The sequence below is a fragment of the Trachemys scripta genome, chromosome 6 (assembly GCF_013100865.1).
Source record: "Trachemys scripta elegans isolate TJP31775 chromosome 6, CAS_Tse_1.0, whole genome shotgun sequence".
Classification (NCBI taxonomy): domain Eukaryota; kingdom Metazoa; phylum Chordata; order Testudines; family Emydidae; genus Trachemys; species Trachemys scripta.
This window is the reverse complement of record NC_048303.1, coordinates 19,745,288-19,765,099: the sequence shown is the minus strand read 5'-3', so window position 1 is coordinate 19,765,099 and position 19,812 is coordinate 19,745,288. Positions and strand designations below refer to the sequence as shown.

General features: G+C 40.9%; 1 protein-coding gene across 2 annotated transcripts in view; it reads left to right on the top strand.

Moving 5' to 3' along the window:
* The window catches only part of CCBE1 (collagen and calcium binding EGF domains 1), a 184,551-nt gene that overhangs the window by 136,051 nt on the left and 28,688 nt on the right, over positions 1–19,812 (top strand). For both annotated transcript variants that reach the window (XM_034773938.1, XM_034773937.1), the window contains exon 3: positions 15,908–15,960. In XM_034773938.1, the coding sequence (XP_034629829.1) occupies positions 15,908–15,960 (53 nt within the window). The remainder of the gene's footprint in view (positions 1–15,907; positions 15,961–19,812) is intronic.

Genomic DNA, 19,812 nt, shown 5'->3' with positions numbered 1-19,812 from the left:
TATTGCTAATGTTACCATTCCCATCTAGTTATGGACCAATACCACTATCAGGATTCTTTTTGTTTTGCTCTCTCTCCTCCCCCTTACCCCCCCCATATATATATATATATAAACTTTTCTTATTTTCTTTACCTCTGTTGACAATAGAGGTCGCCTTGTGTCCCTTGGCTTCCCTTATCAATTTTCTACAATTCCTAACTTCTCATTTATATTATCTACTGTGTCAATTTCCCCTTTCTTCCATTTTAAAATTTTTTTTTTACACTGCCTTCACTTCCTCTCTAAAGGACATCAGATTTTTAACCAGTAAAACCTTCTTCCTCAATTGTGGTTTTCTGAGCATTTAATAAGATGTTCTTCAGTGATTCCCAATTATCATTCAAAATTTTTTGATTGAATTCTTCTTCCAGGCTGATTTGGCTCAAAATTGTTTTCAGCTTTGTGAAATTAGCCCTTTAAAAGCATAATGTGTATATATATGACTGGTCTGAACTTTAGTTTGGAGATAAAGGAAGTGGGAGGGGACTGAAACACCGACATATTTTCAGGTTTTCAAAAAAAATGTTTTTGTTTTTAATTGAGAAACTGATTTTATTTTATTTTATTTTATTTTATTTTTGGTATTTTCCACTTTTTAAGACTTTTCAAGCAACTTTACTAGTGACCATGTAGCAAGCATTTGTCTGCCATGCATATAGCATGATTAGAAAGGTAGGTTGTCTGGTTTGTCTTAGGTATTGTTTAAGGTATATACAGGATGGGTGAAATCCTAGCTCCAACATTCCCATTGTCTTCAGAATTTCACCCGATATCTCTGGCCATTCCTAGTCGTATCAAAGCATTTTGTGTTAAAATGTGTACATTAAATCCAGGTAACTTATGGTGAACAATGTTTTGCAATTCATGATGAATAAAGGTGGATCACTGTACTTTTTACACTCTTACAAAGTGTGTGCACCTTTTCAGTCCTTGCATAAAAAATCAAATGTATACCGTCCGTCATTAGACAATATGTAAACAGTGCCCAGGAGACAACTAGCGATTTTTCTGAAGAAGGAATAGCAAGGTAGCAGCTCGCCAGTCTGATTTACTTTACAAGCAGCATATTGTTGAAGGGAGTTGACAGGTTTTTGATTCATAGCCATACAGATTAATGGGGGCTTTTTTGATTTTGGTAAATGCAGAATACTGGAAATTTATTGTCCTCTTGTTCTCAGGAATAGATGTGACTGAAAAAGAAACTCCCAGTACGGTACGAAAGAGTAGCAGAGGCTAATAAATTTTAAATATCAGGCTGGTAAAATTTTGTTCAAGTGACATTTGAATGAAAATGTTTGTTCCGAAGGAGTAAAGGAATTCTCAGGAATTTAAATTCATTCTTTTGTGTCACAGTTACTGGGTGAACTATACCTCTGACCCCTTCATTGAATGTGCACCCCTTTCTCCGATCTCAGGCCATCACCTGTGCTCAGGGGGGATTCAAGTGATTCTCCCACTCTCAGACCATATCCTGGGTTGCAATCCTCTGGTATTAACTGCAGTTAGCTCAGCAGGTCTGACTTAAGCTCAAACTCTGCAGCAGTGCCAGTGGTAATCAGTGACCAAACAGCATCCTCAAAGCAAAGTAATATTCATTTGGAATGAAAGCATTTCAAAGAAAACATACATCTTTAAACCAATAAACCAGCCTACCCACATGCCTGCTTGCTAAGTATCTAGACTTTTTCCCTATGGAGAGTCTGGAAGGACTAATTCATTAGCGATTCTTCTGTAACGCCTCTCTCTGTGACAGCTTGCCTCTCTGTCAGGCCTCAGGGCCAGCTCCTTGGGTAGCCCATAGCCACTCAATGCCTTTGGGAATCGCAGATCTAAGGGTATGTCTACACTGCAGTAAAACACCCATGGCTGGCCTGTGTCAGCTGACTCGGGCTCTGGGGCTATAAAATTGCATTGTAGACATTCATGTCAGGCAGGAGACCAGGCTCTGGGACCCCTCCCTCCTTACAGGATCTGGGAGCCCAGGCTCCAGCCACAGCTCAAACATCTACACTACAGTTTTACAGCCCCACGAGCCCGAATCAGCTGACAAAGGCCAGCCACGGGTGTTTTATTGCACTGTAGACATACCCTAAGAGTTCTGGGAGTGTTCAGTAGAACAGGAGCTGAGCCGACCAGAGGGATGCTCAGAGGACTCGGGGGTTGACGTGTGCCTATCATAGGGTTACCATATTTGAACATTCAAAAAAGAGGACACTCCGGGGAGGGGGGGGTATTTGCACCAGTATCTACCAACTCGTGTTGTATTAATGTGTTATTTTACTGTTATATATGCTGTGCGCTACATGTCGTCTATATTGAGTATATATAAGAGAAAGTGATATGGCCTCAAAAGTGAAGTTTAATTATTTAAAGTTTACTGTACTTCTTTATATGTAGTGAGTCCTTTCCTTTCACCAGTTTGTCAGTTTTCTTTCTCCTCATGTGCCCACACATACTTCTCTGTAGATCGCATTTTTCTCAGCAGTGGTTGATTTCTCTTTAAGAAGGCATGAAAGTCTTTACAAGAAGTTTGTCTGAAGTTTGTCCTGCCCCATTGGACCCCTTCCCCAAATCCCTGCCCCGGCCCCGCCTCCTCCCCTGAGTGCGCCACGTTCCCCCTCTTTCCCCCTCCCTCCGAGCCACGCAAAACAGCTGTTTCGTGGCGCAAGCGTGGGAAAGAGCGGGCACTCTCTCGAGTGATCAACATTCACTTTCTTTCTTTCTTGAATGATCAACTCTTCTTTGGGGAAAAATAATAATGGCAAAATCCCTGAAGTTTTTAGATATTTAAAGATTCCTCACGGATGGTGATTTAAGAACCAAAAAAGCCGGACATGTCCAGGAAAATACGGACATATGGTAACCCTAGCCTCTCACTATCCTGTGCAGAGCAAGCAAAGCCTGCCAAGGCCTGGAAGGTAATGCTTGTGTTGCCAGGGAGCTGACCCATAGCAAGCATAGACAAGACTTCCTCGTACTAAGGAGAGGTGGGACAAGGTGCCTCACAACACTGGGTATCCCAGAGAAATGTCACACGTTCCTTTTCTTTGACAAGTCAAAATCAAATAAATTTTTCTGAAACAAGGCCTTCTAATGTTGTGTGGGGGCAGAGAGATGTGGTGGTGGGGGTTGTGACGGGTTGGATCACAGAAACCCCCCTGGGAGCTGCCATCTGATGTGCCAAGACTACCTCTGCGCCTGTTTTCCCTGCCAGCTCAGAACTCCAGCACCCTGTCTTGCTGAGCCAAGTAGTAACAGACAGAACAAAGTAAGTCACCAAGCAAAATAAAATAAAATGCGCAAATCTATGTCTAATCAAACTAAATACAGATAATCTCACCCTCAGAGATGCTTCAGTAAGTATTTTCCTCGGACTGAACACCTTCCAGGCCTGGGCACAATTCTTTCCCCTGGTACAGCTCTTGTTCCAGCTCAGGTGGTAGCTAGGGGATTCTTCATGATGGCTCCTCTCTCTCCCTCTTTGTTCTGTTCCACCCCTTTATATATCTTTTGCATAAGGCGGGAACCCTTTGTCCCTCTGGGTTTCCACACCACCCCCCCTCACTGGAAAAGCACCAGGTTAAAGATGGATTCCAGTTCAGGTGACATGATCACATGTCACTGAAAGACTTCATTATCCACTTGCCAGCACACACATATACAGGAAGACTTACAGGTAAACACAGCCATCTGCAGACAATGTTCCTGGTTAATGGGAGTCATCAAGATTCCAAACCACCATTAATGGCCCACACTTTGCATAATTACAATAGGCCCTCAGAGTTATATTTTATATTTCTAGTTTTAGATACAAGAGTGGTACATTTATACAAATAGGATGATCACACTCAGTAGATTATAAGCTTTGTAATGATATCTTACAAGAGACGTTTTGCATGAAGCATATCCCAGTTACATTATATTCACTTATCATATTTTTATAAAACCACATAGACTGCACAATGTCACAGGGGTTGAAATCCTGGCCCCATTGAAGTAAATTGACTTCAGTGGGGCCAGGATCTCACCCAAGATCTCTTCTATTTCTGCTGCAAATTAGGAAAACATCCTTTTATAGGACAGCATTTAAGCATGCAGTTCCCTTCTGTGCATGTAAATGGGACATACTTAAAGGTAACCACATGCTTAAGTACTGTCCTGAATCTTGGTCTGTGGGTCTAATTCTAATCATATTGATGTCAGTGGCAAAACTGCCATCGACTTTCTGGAGAACAGGGTCAAGCTCTTATGCAACAACCTCCCCAGTTTGGATGATGTTATTGACTTCACTCAATATTTATGTCTCATTTGGAAACCTAACTTTTAAAATCTGAATTCCTTGTATCATGTCTCTGATGTGTTTGGGTGTGCATGCATATGCGAACTGTGTGGTTGCCTTTATTGTTTATTAAAAAACGGTTTTATTGGGCATTGCTTATACAGCATTTTGTGATCTTCTTGATGAAAGATGCTTTATAAACTGGATTGGATTCAGTAAATCTAACAACTTGCCAACAACTTATTTCTGTTTGACTTCAGTGACCTAGCAACAGAACAGCGGCCAGCTAATGAGCACAGCGTTCCTTACGGCATGCTTTGGCACTACTTTCATTACTGAAATGGAATTTATGGCTTTCTATCGAGAATGCATTTTTTTGTAGGAAATTGGAGCCACAAAATGAAGAGTCATGGAAGTTTAAGAATTCCAAGACACTGGACAGATGTGCAATGATTAGCACTGTACTCTGGCTCACCTTTGTTTAGATAAATAACTGAACCTGCGCCATCAGCAAGACATGCTGTTTACAGGCTTGGAAAGAAATTTGGCTCTGAGTCCTCTAATTAGAAGTCAGAGATGGTGAAAAAACATCTTTATTCTCTTTTCTTATTTTAAATGTCATGTGGGCTCAGTTTTGGATGTCTTCAAATGAGGTTTAGAACACGAATATTTTTTGCAGAAGAAAACACATACGAATAAATCCTACCTTGCCACCCTGTGAGAATGAATATGTAGCAAATAAGCAATATATATATATATGTACAACAAACATGGCTTTGCTTTCTCTCTCTCTCTCTCAAATCATTTAATTATATATATAAATGAAGTTATTTACTTTTTTCCCAAAATGTCCCGCCTATTGTTATAAATTTGATTTATTGAAATCCAAATCAATTTTACCTGTGCATTTAAACAAAATCACTTTCTTGGTATAGGTCAACAAATTAAACAGAGCTGTAAAAAGAGGAGGGAAGGGAGATAGCATATAAATCTGACAGCACATAAGAATATGAAAACCAGGTCTGAGCAGACAATATTAGTCACACACTCTTATTTAATCATATCATTATTTTCTGACAATCTAATCAAAAATTGTATGAATATTCGCTTGTATTAAACCCCATTTAAAAACAGGAAAATATGGTCCAATACCATAAATAGCAGGGGGGAGAACCAAAATTCCAGTTTTATCCATAAAAAGCAACAGGGGGTCCTGTGGCACCTTTAAGACTAACAGAAGTATTGGGAGCATAAGCTTTCGTGGGTAAGAACCTCACTTCTTCAGATGCAAGTCAGTGAGTTTTATCCATATTATCTTCAAGAAGGTGATATACATCCACTTTATGGAGGCACCTAGTGAATCTAATTGATGGCTCTTTAAGGTAGGCAGAGTATGTACTTCTCAGCATTATTGGAGTCACATACTTACATTGTGCTCTAAACTTGCTTTGATCAAGTTCACATACCAGTTTTGCCTGCCACTTTCAGACATCATTAAGCTAAATTTAATCAAACTGTTTGTGGTAAGCCGTCCTGCTGATTGGTGATGTCAGTTGAACTATGTCACAGAATAGAACTATGGCTATTTTACATGACATTTCCATGGAACTAATATTGATAGTTCAGCATCAAGATTTAAGATATAATGTGTATACATGAAAAATGCCATTCTTGAGGCCTGGTTATGTTTGGTGGTGGCAAAGACCCCAATAGTATATATTTCCCCACAGAACAACATTGAGGCTTCCCAAAAAGTCTGAGAACCCATAATAACAGCCAGGCTGGGTTAGACCAATGGTCCGTCTAGCTCAGTATCCTGTCTTCTGACAGGAGGCCAATATCAGTGCTTCAGAAGGAATTAACAGAACAGGCAATCATTAGGTGATCCATCATCCCCTGTCATCCCTTCCCAGCTTCTGGCAAGCATAGGGTAGGGACACTCGGAGCATGGGGTTGCATGCCTAACCCTTCTGGTTAATAGCCACTGATGGATCTATCCTCCATAAATGTATCTAGTTCTGTTTTGAACCCTGTTACAGTTTTGGTCTTCACAGCTTCCCTGGCAATGAGTTTCACAAGTTGATTGTGTGTTGGGTGAAGAAGTACTTCCTTTTGGTTGTTTGAAACCTGCTGCCTATTAATTTCATTGGGTGACCCCTAGTTCTTGTGTTATGTGAAGGATAAATAACATTTCCTTATTCTCTTTCTCCACACCAATCAAGATTTTACAGACCTCTATCATATCTCCTATTAGTCGGCTCTTTTCCAAGCTGAAAAGTCCCAGTCTTTTTAGGCTCTCCTCATGTAGGCTCTTCCATACCCCTAATCATTTTTGTTGCTCTTCTCTGACCTTTTCCAGTTCTAATGCATATTTTTGAGATGGGGTGACCAGATCTGCATACAGTATTCAAGATGTGGGTGTACCATGGACTTATCTAGAAGCATTATGATATTTTTTGTCTTATTGTCTATCCCTTTCCTGATAGTTCCTAATATTCGGTTAACTATTTTGACTGCCACTGCACATTGAGTGGATGTTTTCAGAGAACTATCCACAATGACTCCAAGATCTTTTTCTTGAGTGGTAACAGCTAATTTAAACCCCATCATTTTGTATGAAAAGTTGGGATTATGTTTTTCAATGTGCATTACTTTGCATTTATCAACACTGAATTTCATCTGCCATTTTGTTGCCCAGTCATCCAGTTTTATGAGATCCCTTTTTAACTCTTCACAGTCTGCTTTGGGATTAACTATCTTGAGCAATTTTGTATCATCTACAAATTTTGCCACCTCATTATTTACCCCCTTTTCCAGATCATTTATGAATATGTTGAACAGACTGGTCCCAAACCAGACCCCGGGAGACAGCACTATTTACGTCTCTCCATTCTGAAAACTGGCCATTTATTCCTACTTTTTGTTTACTATCTTTTAACCAGTTACTGATCCACAAGAGGACTTTCCCTCTTATCCCATGACAGCTTACTTTGCTTAAGAGCCTTTGGTGAGGGACCTTGTCAAATGCTTTCTGAAAGTTTCAGTACACTATATCCACTGGATCTCCCTGGTCCACATGTTTGTTGACCCCCTCAAAGAATGCTAATAGATTTGTGAGGCATGATTTCCCTTTATAAAAGCCATGTTGTCTCTTCTGCAACAATTCATGTTCATCTGTGTGTCTGATAATTCTGTTCTTTACTATAGTTTCAACCAGTTTGCCTGGTACTGAAGTTGGGCTTATTGGCCTGTAATTGTCAAGATCACCTCCGGAGCCTTTTTAAAAAAACTGACGTCATAATAGCTATCCTCCAGTCATCTGGTACAGAAGCTGATTTAAGTGATAGGTTACAGACCACAGGTAGCAGCTCTGGAATTTCATATTTCAGTTCCTTCAGCACCCAGTCTGTATCATTTGGAAATGGAAATGCCAATAAGGCTGTTTTCTTTAATTATCAGCCAGAAGGGAGGGTCACAGGAACCCTCCTTACAAGTACGGAATCTCACCAGCTTGGCTCTGCCTACTTATGAGACTATCTCTGTCCCCTGTGCCATACTGCCACAGCTACACTCAGCAGAGGCTCTTGAACTTTATCCCCCTTATTGCAGGTGGGGTTTTCTTTCTAAGGGCCCCTTAGCTTTGGCAAGCTCTGTCCTGCAAGGTCTGAAATAGCCAGAATGCATTGATATTTTAGGCATGCTGCAAAGCCAGTGTGTTGAATGAGTGTTGGCTCAGAGAGCTGAGAGTGGGGTTTTTGTCTAGTGGGAAAGAGGGGTTACAGCTGTGTTGGTCACGTGACTGGTGATCAAATGATATGTGGTAGGGAAGTGCTGCTGCTCTGTTCAGGCTTTATTTTGGAAGTCTAGATGGCTCCCATTGCCACAGTATTTGATCATCTCTCAGTCTTTAATATATTCAAACAAACACCCCTCTGTGAGATAGGGCACATTTTACTAATAGGGAACTGAGGCCCAGAGAGACTAAGGGCCAGACCCACAAAGGGACTGTGTCACCTAATTAGCACTTTAGGTGTCTACATCGAACATTTAGGCACACCGAGACCCTCAGTACCCTCACTCACCTCCCAGCTAACCCTGGAGGCACCTATATTTCCTAGGCACCTATGTTTCTGCTGGAAAAATCCCTATGGTGCCTACGTTTCTGCTGGTGGACATGTGCAAAACCATCTAATTCCTGGTGCCACTGAGCTGCATGGTGCCTTACCTCATTTTCAAAAAAGGCATTCCCCTTCCTGTGTCACCTGCAGGGCCTAATCCAGTCGGCCTTTTCTACTAGACTGGGCCTCACACAAAAAACAGCTGGGGGCAACCAGACTGGGACTGTTCTGGCTGGGACTTCTGGGTGGATGGGGAGCCACTCACCTGTTATGTGGGAGCACTAAATTCAAGCTCCTCCACCAATGAATATTAATGTATTTATACAAAGTGGCACAGCTCCAACAGAAGGGATTAAGAAAGCTACACCCTGGAATACCCGGTAGCCTGGTGGTCAGGGCATCACCTGTGATATTGCAGACCCAAGTTGAAGTCTGTGCTCCAAATGAGGAAAAGCAGTCATTTCACATTGCAGGTGAGTTCCTGAACCACTGGGCTATTGGTTATAATGGGGTGAAGATTCAGTCTCGCTCTCTTTTCCTAAGAAAGGGCTGAATTGACCTGACTGAGGTGCTTAACTCCAGGAGCGGGTTCACAGCTGTGAATCCCAAGCAGAGGTAGGCACCTAACTATCTTTGGGCGGGGGTGCAGGTTAGGAGATATTTGGTAAATTCCAAATCTTCACATTGTTTATTTCAATGTACTTTCAAAAGAATCCATTTTTCCAGGTGAACTGGTTATTATCTCGTCTCAGCACATCCATCACCATGAGCCTCAACAGTTGGATCTGTTTGATCTTAGTGAGACTTTGTCTTACTGAAGGAGTTTCGTAGTTAATTTCTTTTTAACACACCTTTTGAAATTGATTAGATTCAAGATCACAGTGTCTCTTTATCGATGGATGTGCAGCCAGTTTCCTTCATGTGAAAATACTGAGCTCTGCAGTAGCTCTGCAAAGTAATTCATCATTTTGTCATTTTTGCAATGTCCTCTGTAAGTTAGGGGGCCAAGAAACACAATTTCTACTCACGCATCATAAAACTCCCTGTGTCCATAAAAACACCAGGAGAAAACAACACTTCAAATAGCTGAGATGGAGAGAATCAGATAATAATACATTTCAGTAATGGACAGCCAAATAGCATGTCAGAAAGCTTTCAAATCAGGGTCAATGTAGCTATGTTGATTTTTAACAGCTGAGGATCTGGCCTGTGGCATGTGTTTGGAGAATGAGTAATATAGTGCATGCATTTTCAGTCTTATCAAGGGCTTCACCTTAACAGCAACCAAAAAAAGGATTTATTTCCTGATAAAAATGTTAATAACGAGAGCCAAGCAGCATTTTGTTTTAGAGAAAACAGTAATGCACAACCAGACTGAATTACTAACTGCAATTGCTGGTCAGAACAATGACCTTCATTCGTATCTTTCAAAATCCATTTCTCAGTGGAAATCTGACTTTCAAGAAATCAAGTCTTTTACTACACCAGCTGATTCTCAGATCTCTGACTTCTTCAGTTTCCTTGTTCCAGGGGGAATCTTCCTGATCTTTACTCAGTCAAAATTCTCATTTTGCTTTCCAATAAACTGGTCAATGAGTTAGTGTGAACACAATACATATGTTGTGGTCCCAGGTACCAGGAAGATTCTTTAGATCCGGGATAGTCAATAGGCAGATCGCGGGCCAAATCTGGACCACCAAAAGCTTTTGAACAGACCCCAAAATCTTTTTATTTACTTATTATTATCATTATTGTTTTTTTTTTATTATATTCTCTGGAGTCTGGGCCTTAACTATACGTCGACCAAGAAATTTGGACCTGGACAAAAAATAATTGATTACCCCTGTTTTAGATAATAACAGGAACCTGCTGCTCCTTATATTATTCAATCTCATTGAAATTAATGGAAAGACTTCTTCAGAAGAGGGAAATTGCCTTAGTATGGTGATGTGGTCCCAGCTCATTTCATTCTGATGATTATAGGCTCAATCCATTTCCCACTGAGGTCTCGGGGAGTCTTTCCATTGACTGCAATGACAGTTGGAACTAGATCGATGAGAGGAATATGCAGAGGAAGAGAGAGGAGTCCCACTTTTGCAGGTAAGATGTCCAGGATAGTAAATGCTGCCTTGGCTGCATTTATCTTTTCAGATAGCTGTAAAAGAGGACTCGGTCTAGAAACCTTATGATTTCTAGCTTATGATACTGAACTGCTGTCTACACCATTCACTGTTACTCAAGATTTTGGTATGTATCCCAAATAAAAACAAAGTGTGTTCTTTCAGTTTTAGATCATGTTGTCCAAAACTGCATAAATCGTCTGTAAAAAGCAACAGAGGGTCCTATGGCACCTTTGAGACTAGCAGAAGTATTGGGAGCATAAGCTTTCATGGGTAAGAACCTTACCCACGAAAGCTTGTGCTCCCAATACTTCTGTTAGTCTCAAAGGTGCCACAGGACCCTCTGTTGCTTTTTACAGATTCAGACTAACACGGCTACCCCTCTGATACTTAAATCGTCTGTGTATGTGAAATCTAGATACCCACAGCTACTGGGCACTGAGCACTCTTGCACTACAGATGGGCCTTATTTGTCCATGCAGGATTTGGCAGGGGGTGCAGGAGCTCATTAGGATTATATACATATATAATTTTTAAAAGCCAAGGATTTTTGTAGCAGTTTGGTTCACTTCTAAACAATTAATCAGCCAGGTATAGAAGTTAATTATTCCTTTTTTGTATTACTTTTAGAGTCTTGCATATTTCTGAAAGTCAAGAAGATCAAAGAAGCACTTAGGACCGTCACAATAAGTATCCCTTCTGTGTACATATTACAAAGGCTCCCCTGTGTTATTAAGCACAGCAGGTTCACTTGCAGTTCCTGCTGAACCTCTGATCTGTGAGATAGTGCACAGGTTGTTGTGAGTTCATGTTATGATATTCTTTGAGTAGCGGTCTGGTTGAGAATTTTCTGATGAATTTTTTTTCAATGGAAAATTGGGTTTTCGATTAAATGAAATTTTTCAAGGAATATAGCCTTGAAAATTTGGATTTTTCACTGGAAAACCCCAAATGTGAAAATTTTCCTCTGAAAACCTGAAGTGTTTTGATTTTTGACAGTTTTTGGTTGAATTTTCCAGCATTTTGGGGGGGAAAGGCAAAGTTTGCCACTGAATTTTGATGAAAATGTGTTTTGTTTTCATCAAGATGTTCCATCAAGAAAAATACTAATTTCTGACCAGCTCTATGAGATGTGGCCTCTCGCTACATTAATGATGGATACCTGTAAATGGATTAATATAATATCCATCTAAGGCCATGTACACACTTTCAATTAGAATGTTATAGAATGCTGACAGCTGTAGAATTATGACACCTCCTTGATACTGTGATTCTTTTAATACTTCAGGTGCCAGATTTTGGGAGATGGGGACTTCCTGCAGTCTTCACTCAGGAGAAACTCCTATTTAAAACAGTGCTTTTCCTGAATGAATACTACATCACTGAGCTCATGGAAACTGACAGGAAACTGTTGATATAACATTTTCTGATAGGTAAACCACCCTGTTACATGATGTGAAAGGCAGGTGTGCTAAACAGTTACCGCTGTTTATAAATAGAACTTAATAATGAACCAAGCTAATTTCACAGCAGATCCACTACTTTTTCACATTCTGAGGCAGCTAAATATTATCCCCTGTATTGGATTCACACTTAAATGTACAGCTACCTAGCAACAGTCATGAAGAAAATTGTTCAGTGCTTAAAACGATCAGTAGCAGCCTGCTTGCCTCTCATTATGTATCATGAGATCATAATTATGCAATGTTGATTAGAAATGTCAGCCAGGTTCTGAAAATAAGTTTTACCACTAAAGTACCTCTGTTAATAATCAACTTAAATGTCAGTTATTTTGATAAATTGATTTTCAGGAATGTAGTTGGCCTAAAGAATGTAAAGGTCATCAAGAATACATCCCAGGCTGTTCTACTTCGAATTAGAGATGTAATATGATGTTCAGGGCAGCAAGTACTATATTATTGTATTTTCTGTGTATGAACCCTAACCTGTCAGATCCCCTTGCAAAATCATGTCAAATTAATGTTTGCTATTTAGAAAAGTCATGTATCAAAAAAGGAGTTGGCATCAAGAAAAGAAGCTTATATTCTGAACTGGGAATTTACTGCTAAGGGATTGTATCGGGAGATAATGCAGTTTCTGAGGCCTTGTTAGGTCCTTTTTGTGCCATTCCCTCATATGGGACTTAAAGCTACCATGAAGAGGAGCAGGAATAATCCAGAGGAGGGGAGATCAGCAACTTCTGTTCTCCCTGTCTCATAAAACAAGACTAAAGGGGCATTCAGTAAAATTAAATGGTGAGAAATTCAGAAGTGAGAGAAGGAAATACTTTTTGTGTGTGTGTGTGTGTGTGTGTGTGTGTGTGTGTGTGTGTGTGTGTGTGTGTGTGTACACATTGTAGAATTAAGCTGTGGAACTCATTGCCTCACTGTGTCATTAAGTCCAAAAACCTAACACGATTGAAAAAGGGATTGGCTGTTTATCTGGATACCAAGAGTACCCAGTAGTTATAATGAATGACAACGGACATTCTGGAAGAAATACTAAATCTCGTGCTTCAGGGCGTAAACCAATCTCTAACTATTAGCAATCAGGACATGACCTATATAGGGGGAAACTGTCCCACATCTGCCTATCATGGGATTTTTGCATTTTCCTTACAAGATCTGGAACCGGCCACTAACAGAGATGGGATACGGGTTAGATAGACTTCGGGTCTGGTCCAGTGTCACAATGCGTCTTATGTCGGAGAACCTCCCTTACTCCCAGTAGCATGAAGAGTCACTGCCCCCTCATTATTATTATTATTTTATTTATTTGTATTACCATAACACCTGGGGCCCTAGTCATGGACCAGGATCCCGTGGTGGTAGATGTTGTCCAAACACAGAACAAAGACAGTCCCTGCCCCAAGGAGCTTACAATCTAAGTATTGGACAAGAGACAATAGCTGGATACAGATGGATAAAAAGATGGGAGAGTATAAGGAAACAATGAGACAGTACTGGTCAGCATGATCGGCTGTGGTCTCAGCACACCAGTAACCTAACTGTTGTCAAGTTTTTATAGACATCACAGTCAATGAGAGTTCTGTGCATCTGGTACATTCTGGGGTGGGAAGGGCAGGGGAACAAGCTAATACAGTAATCCAGAAGGGAAGATACGTTCGCTTTAGACTTACACAGTTTAGCTTGCAAAAAACCCACAAGTATTTGATTTAGGAGGCTAGGACCCAATCCTGAAAGGTACTGAGCATTCTGACCCTGATCCAGCAAGGCATGTGCGTAGATTTAAGCATCTGAGTAGTTTATTCCATTCTCTATCACTACCAGCTGGTTTCTTCACTGGTATGTGTCTATACTGCTGCCTACAAGGAGACGGTGCTATCAGTCTCGCCCTATCCTGAAGAGGAAAGGAGATGACTGTGCATTTGGAAAGCCGTCTGCATAGTTTGAAGCATCTGAACAGCCTCTCTGATGCACCTTTGAACTTTTTCCTCCTTCATTTGTTTGTCTTGAAGATAAAACTTCACAGCAGTGTTTGTAGTGAAGTCTAATGAGGACCAGTGTTTGCATAACAAGACAAAGCTTCCCCTGCAGCCGTCCAAACTTCATTAAATTTAATTTATATTCTGGCTAATCTTTGAAAGTGTATAAAATGTGCAGCCAAAGTTTGTTTTTACATAGTTTGGAATAATATATTGTTTGTTTTAAATGGTCAGTTGCAACTGATAGTTGTTTTAAGTACAACATAATGATATATTGTGATGAACTCTGGGTCGCCTAGGGGATGTATTTGTGTCATTGACTTCCATTGCGTTAGCATTCTCCTAGGTCAATTATACATTTAAGGAGGAAAACAGAAGAGTGATTACTTCTTAGCTTACCAGACACTTTACTTCAGCACGTCTGCAAAACATTCTAGAGTCCATATCTCTAAAATCCACAAGCTTTCAAAAACCAGATTAAGCCACTTAATTTAAATTTAATTCCACGGGAGGTTGAATGACAGGTTACTTCTGGGTAAGCAGTGCTGGCAGTCCACAAGCAATAGAAAAGATCACTCAGTCTCGGCCCTTAGTATCGCTCTAATAGAGGACTGTAAAGATTGTATCCATTAGTATGTATTCAGAAATGCTATCAAGAAACTTGGAGGCTTATTGTAGTTGTGCCATACAAAATAGAAACAGAGGAATAACACCATATGTTTAAATGTGATTTCACACTAGCCTATAAGAAACACATGTTTTCCCTACACCCAGAACTTTCTCATGTAGTGAACAGCTCAAGAAATTTCAGACCATATAGAAGTGTTAATATTTAAGTGTCCCTGTTTCTAGAACATTCTAAGTGCCCTATTAATCTTTCTGTAGTTAAAATATCTCATTTATTTAATCGTCATCTTTTCAGAGTTCTTTGAAATGTGGGAAATGAATTATAACATTTAATCTTGTGTGTATGACTAGCTGACATATAGGCCCTTCAGTCGGTTTACTTTAGAGTGACAGATGCTTGGAAACGCTCTATGGCATGTCACGAAAGTTATGATCATGGTTGTTTATATGTATAGCTCCAGAAGTATGTCATGTGCTTTCCACACAAACACGTAAGTTGTCCATGATTTTCAAAAGGGACTGATGATTTTGAGTTGCCCAGTGTTTGGGTGCACAATGTTAGAGCCCTGATTTTCAGACGGTGAGTGCTCATCACTTTCCAAAAATCAGGCCCTTTTGAAGTGTCTCAAGTAGAAGCCAAGAAGCTGAGGCACCATTATAATCACTAGTCACTTTTGAAAATCTTGGCTAAGGGACCCTGCCTTAGAATTGACTGAATGAAGATCCAAAATATTCTTGCTTTACAAAATAGTACCAGGTCTTTTTCAACAGGTATCTTCTCGTCCAAACTTCCATGCCCTCCATGATTTTTTTTTTTGGGGGGGGGGGGTAATTGAGGTGCTCTCCACAAACTTCCCCACTTCTCTCCAAACACTCACCTTTTAAAAGCGCAGTTATCCAGCGTAAATAAGAGACACAGAAAGCCCTGACTGCAGCAGAGAAGAGGGACAGGATGCTTAGAGCTTTTGGGGGCCTAAGAACTTTGCTTTTCCACTTAGAGATCAGTGTCCATCTAGGACGGAAAAAAGGCCTTTCATTCTGAAGGTTACCATGCACTGTTTGTGCTAGTATGGATCATTTCAAATCTCTCTGTATACCCAGGAATAGAAATCACCAGTTTATTAATTAGTTTTTCGAATTAATGGCTTTTTAAATTTATTTTTGAGATCGCTTCTCAAATAGAACTTTTAAACCCTTTATAAATGTTGTTTTTAAAGGCCATATCTCCTTTAAACAGCATTTTTATTTTACTTTATTTTATTCTATTTTTGTCTTTCAGGAAAAAATGCTGTAAGGGTTATAAATTTGTTCTTGGACAATGCATCCCCGAAGGTATGTGATTTCATTGTTCTTACCCTTCACATCCCAGTGCCATTAGCCATTTCTCATTTCTTCTGTTTTCTGTGCTGTTAATTTGGGAGAAAATACTGAGTTAACCACAGGCTTGGTTTTCCCTGGTGTGGGATTCGTTACCAGAAATAGCAATACAATAAAATTCTGTGTCTTCAAAATATTTCAACTAGGAAGCCAGGTCTTGGCTCTCCCTACATACATCTGGTTGTATAGATCTTGTGATATGAATTAGTGTACACACAGGGCCATATTCTGCCCTTGGATGTGTGTTGAGAGCCACTCCACCCAGGAGTATTAGTCAGTGCAGCTAGGCCAACAGCTAATTATTCCTTCTCTTCCAACAGCAGCAGTGGGCTGGGAGAGGATAGTGCCTCAGAGGGGTGTCTCCCCAGAGTACTCGTGGGGTGGTGCAGCTTAGATATTGCCTCTTACACAGGGCAGCCCCTAAAGGCAATGAGAATTATTCTGCGTAGCTCATGCTGTGGTGAAAGGGAGTGTTCTCTTACAGGCATTAGTGAGTGATGCTAAACCATATTTTGTAGATACAGGTTTTGAATCTCCTGAGTTCAAAGGGCTTGGAACATCTGGATCATCTTTTAGAAAAGAATGAGACGCATTTGCAAGTGAATCTGTAGCTCATGGACACAACACACAATGCTACTGGATGACAGGCATGAATTTTAAGGGCCCGATCTGAAGCCCATTGACATCACCAGGAGTCTCTCCAGTGACTTCAGTAGGCTTTGGATCAGTCCCTAAAACAGTTATTCACAAAACTGCATCACACAAGATGTCTCCTCCTCTCACTGACTTTCCTGATGCAGGATCAAGCCATATACGCAGAGCTAAGACTGACTGCAAAGCTGCAAAATCCTCTTGCTGTAGGCAAACTCTTTAAGCTGAAAATAAAAAGGCTGTGCTGTGTAACACATCTGTACAAGGACAATGCCATACGGGGACCATGGAGTTGGTCAGTGAGCTTCCTTAGTATGAGATGTAAACATTTTGAAGGGAATAGAGGCAGGGTAATGTCGTTCTTGAGAAACCCAGTGAACTGCTTGTTCTTTGGCTTATAAATTCTGGCCAACAAGTTCCTCCCAGTTGTGGATCTTACTGCCATTTGCCCCTGGGTAAGTGAGCTGTTTGTTGTCAGATAACAAAAAATAGCCACCTCCTAAAAATATTGATCCTCATGCTGTCAATGTGGTGAGAAATTCAAAGTGCTCCCAGCACAAAACCCAGCAGAGTTGCTGCAACAATGGGTGAGGTTTGAATGAGATCAGTTCAACTTGGTCTGCTTATGTTCAGGGTTTTTATTTTGGGCTTTGCCTTTGTGTTTGTGTAGGGAGCTCATAGCAGGACTGGTGAGCTACAGTGTGAGAGACGGAGACTGAGTAGAAGCATGGTGTTGGATTGAAGAAATTTTTGGTTTTGTAGAATATAGGGAGACGGAAATGGAGACCATATAGACTGGAAAGAACTCAGGCTCTCTGCAAATCCATCCTCTGGCTTTCTTAGGATGGTGTCTCCAGTAAAATATCCTGTGTCGATAGTGATTATTGACTAAGCATCACGGAGATTGTGGGAGAAGAAACAGGGGTATGGATAACAAAAAAGCCACAACAAAAGAGAATTGGTGTTTCTAGTTTTGACCTATTCAGATTTAGGTGAACCTGAAAGTAGCTTTTAATTATGACTCCATTGACTTTAGTTTAGCTCTCCCTGGGCTCTGGATCTTAACAAGCGTGGAGAATTTCTTCCTTTAAATTCACTTGTTTGCTGGCTGTGGTTTCTCTACCTCCAGCTCAGCCCTCTTTGTATCCTCCGTTAGCCCCTTCTCAACCTGACCTGAGTTTCACCTTGAATTTCACAGACCAAAGGAACAGCGGAAACATCTGAAACTGTCTGAGGCAATAGCGTATAAACTAGAAACACTATGATTCGGAGAAACACTCTTTTAACTTACTCTGTTAAAATGTAACCGCTCCCCGCACATCGTTCCATCGTAATCTTGGCAGTATGAGTGTGCTTGAAATGCATATCTCATCACAGGCACATAAGTATATTACAGATGTCTCAGGTTGTTAGTTTCCTTATTAAAGTATATCTTTGCCTTTTAGCCATTACTGGCAAATCACACCACCAAAAAAGCAATTGTAGTACCGTCTTCCTGTGCAACTAGCAGTAAGTACAAGGAAGGGCTTGGGAACTCAGGCAGACCCTGCTCCATCTACTCTATTATGTATGCAGCAGAAAGACTTGGTTCTCCTTCTGGGGCAGGTGTTTTTTAAATAGTTTCTCCTCCCTAAGGCAATGGCATTTTCATTGGTCTTCAACCTCCTTCCTGTCGTTTCCATCCATTCTCCCTTCCCTGTTCTACCCTCTAATTCCCACATATCCAGATAGAAGGCAATGCAGTCCAGTGGTATGAGAGTGGGTTCTATACATATCTAAGCCTCGGACAAGGTATCATACATCTCTGTGCTTCAGCTTCCCCATCTGTAGAATGGGGATAATAATATTTAGAAAAGCAATTTGAGACTGAGTGCTAAGTACTATTTTTATTACTACAGTTGCCTCTCTGACATCTCCTTCTGCCCCACCTTCTCAAACCAAACATGTCAAAAATAGAACTTTTCATCTTTTCTCCAGAACTTCCTCTCTCTCTGTCTTACTATTCATGGTTGACAATTCCATTCTCTCTTCCTTCTCTGGGCTCAGCTAAAGCAAAGCACACATGCTTGTAGCCTGGATCAAAGACTGTGTTCAGTCTTAGACTCAATTCCGAAGCTCCTTAAGGGTCCTTAAAGAGATTGTGTGTATGGGGGGGAATTAGCTATGGGAGTGAGCGTCACCATCATGGCTTTTCCTAACCGTGACCACACCGGGCAAGAGAAAGGGACCCCGATGACATTGCCCCCTCCTCTGTCTCCAGACTCCAGCCGAATCCCGAACACCACCTGGGATGAAATGGGATTGGACTTTAACAACAACAAGCTCCAGCCCATTTCAACTAAATTCTTCTATTTTCCCCAAAAGGACAGGTGTTACTATCTTTGATACCACCTAAGAGACTGTCAGACAATGGGGGAGAAGGGGTTCATGTGGGGATACTGCTCAGGAGGCATCTGAAGCAGAGAACCCATAAGGACGCTATTTGAAGAAGAGGTTACTCACCTTGTGCAGTAACTGGTTCTTCAAGATGTGTGTCCCTACGGATGCTCCACTACCTGCCCTCCTCTCTGCTTCAGACCTTTCTTTGTTGGACATTCGGGTAGAGAAGGAGCTGAGTGCCGTTCACCCATGCAGCTCTATATACTTTGGTGTGCACCATGAGGTCGTATAGCACATGCATGGGCCGAACAGACACTGCCAACAGAAAATCTCCGATTAAGGGCTTGAGAGGCACATGCACACCTGAAGTGGAGCACCATAGGAACACACATCTTGAAGAACCACAGGTACTGCACAAGATGAGTAATCTCTTCTCTTCAAACACAGCACTGAGTTGGTTTATGGTTAAAATAAAACAAATGCATTAACAAGAGGACATAGGTTAAGTGATGCCAAGTAAAAGGAATAAAGTTAGAAAGGGAAACCAGCAAATAAAAGTGAAAACGCATCTAAAAGTCTACAACTAAATTTAGTAAGGTACCAGCTTTGTTCAAGATGCTTTCTCTCACCGGTCTTCCTTCTTCTCAGCCATGGCTGACTTTCCCTCAGTCAGGACCTTCCACAGCAGTACAAAATGCTGGCTTCCCTTGTCTTCCTAGGTGAAAGGTCTTTGCCTAAGCAGATTTCTCATCTATATTCAGTTTGCAGAGACTTCAA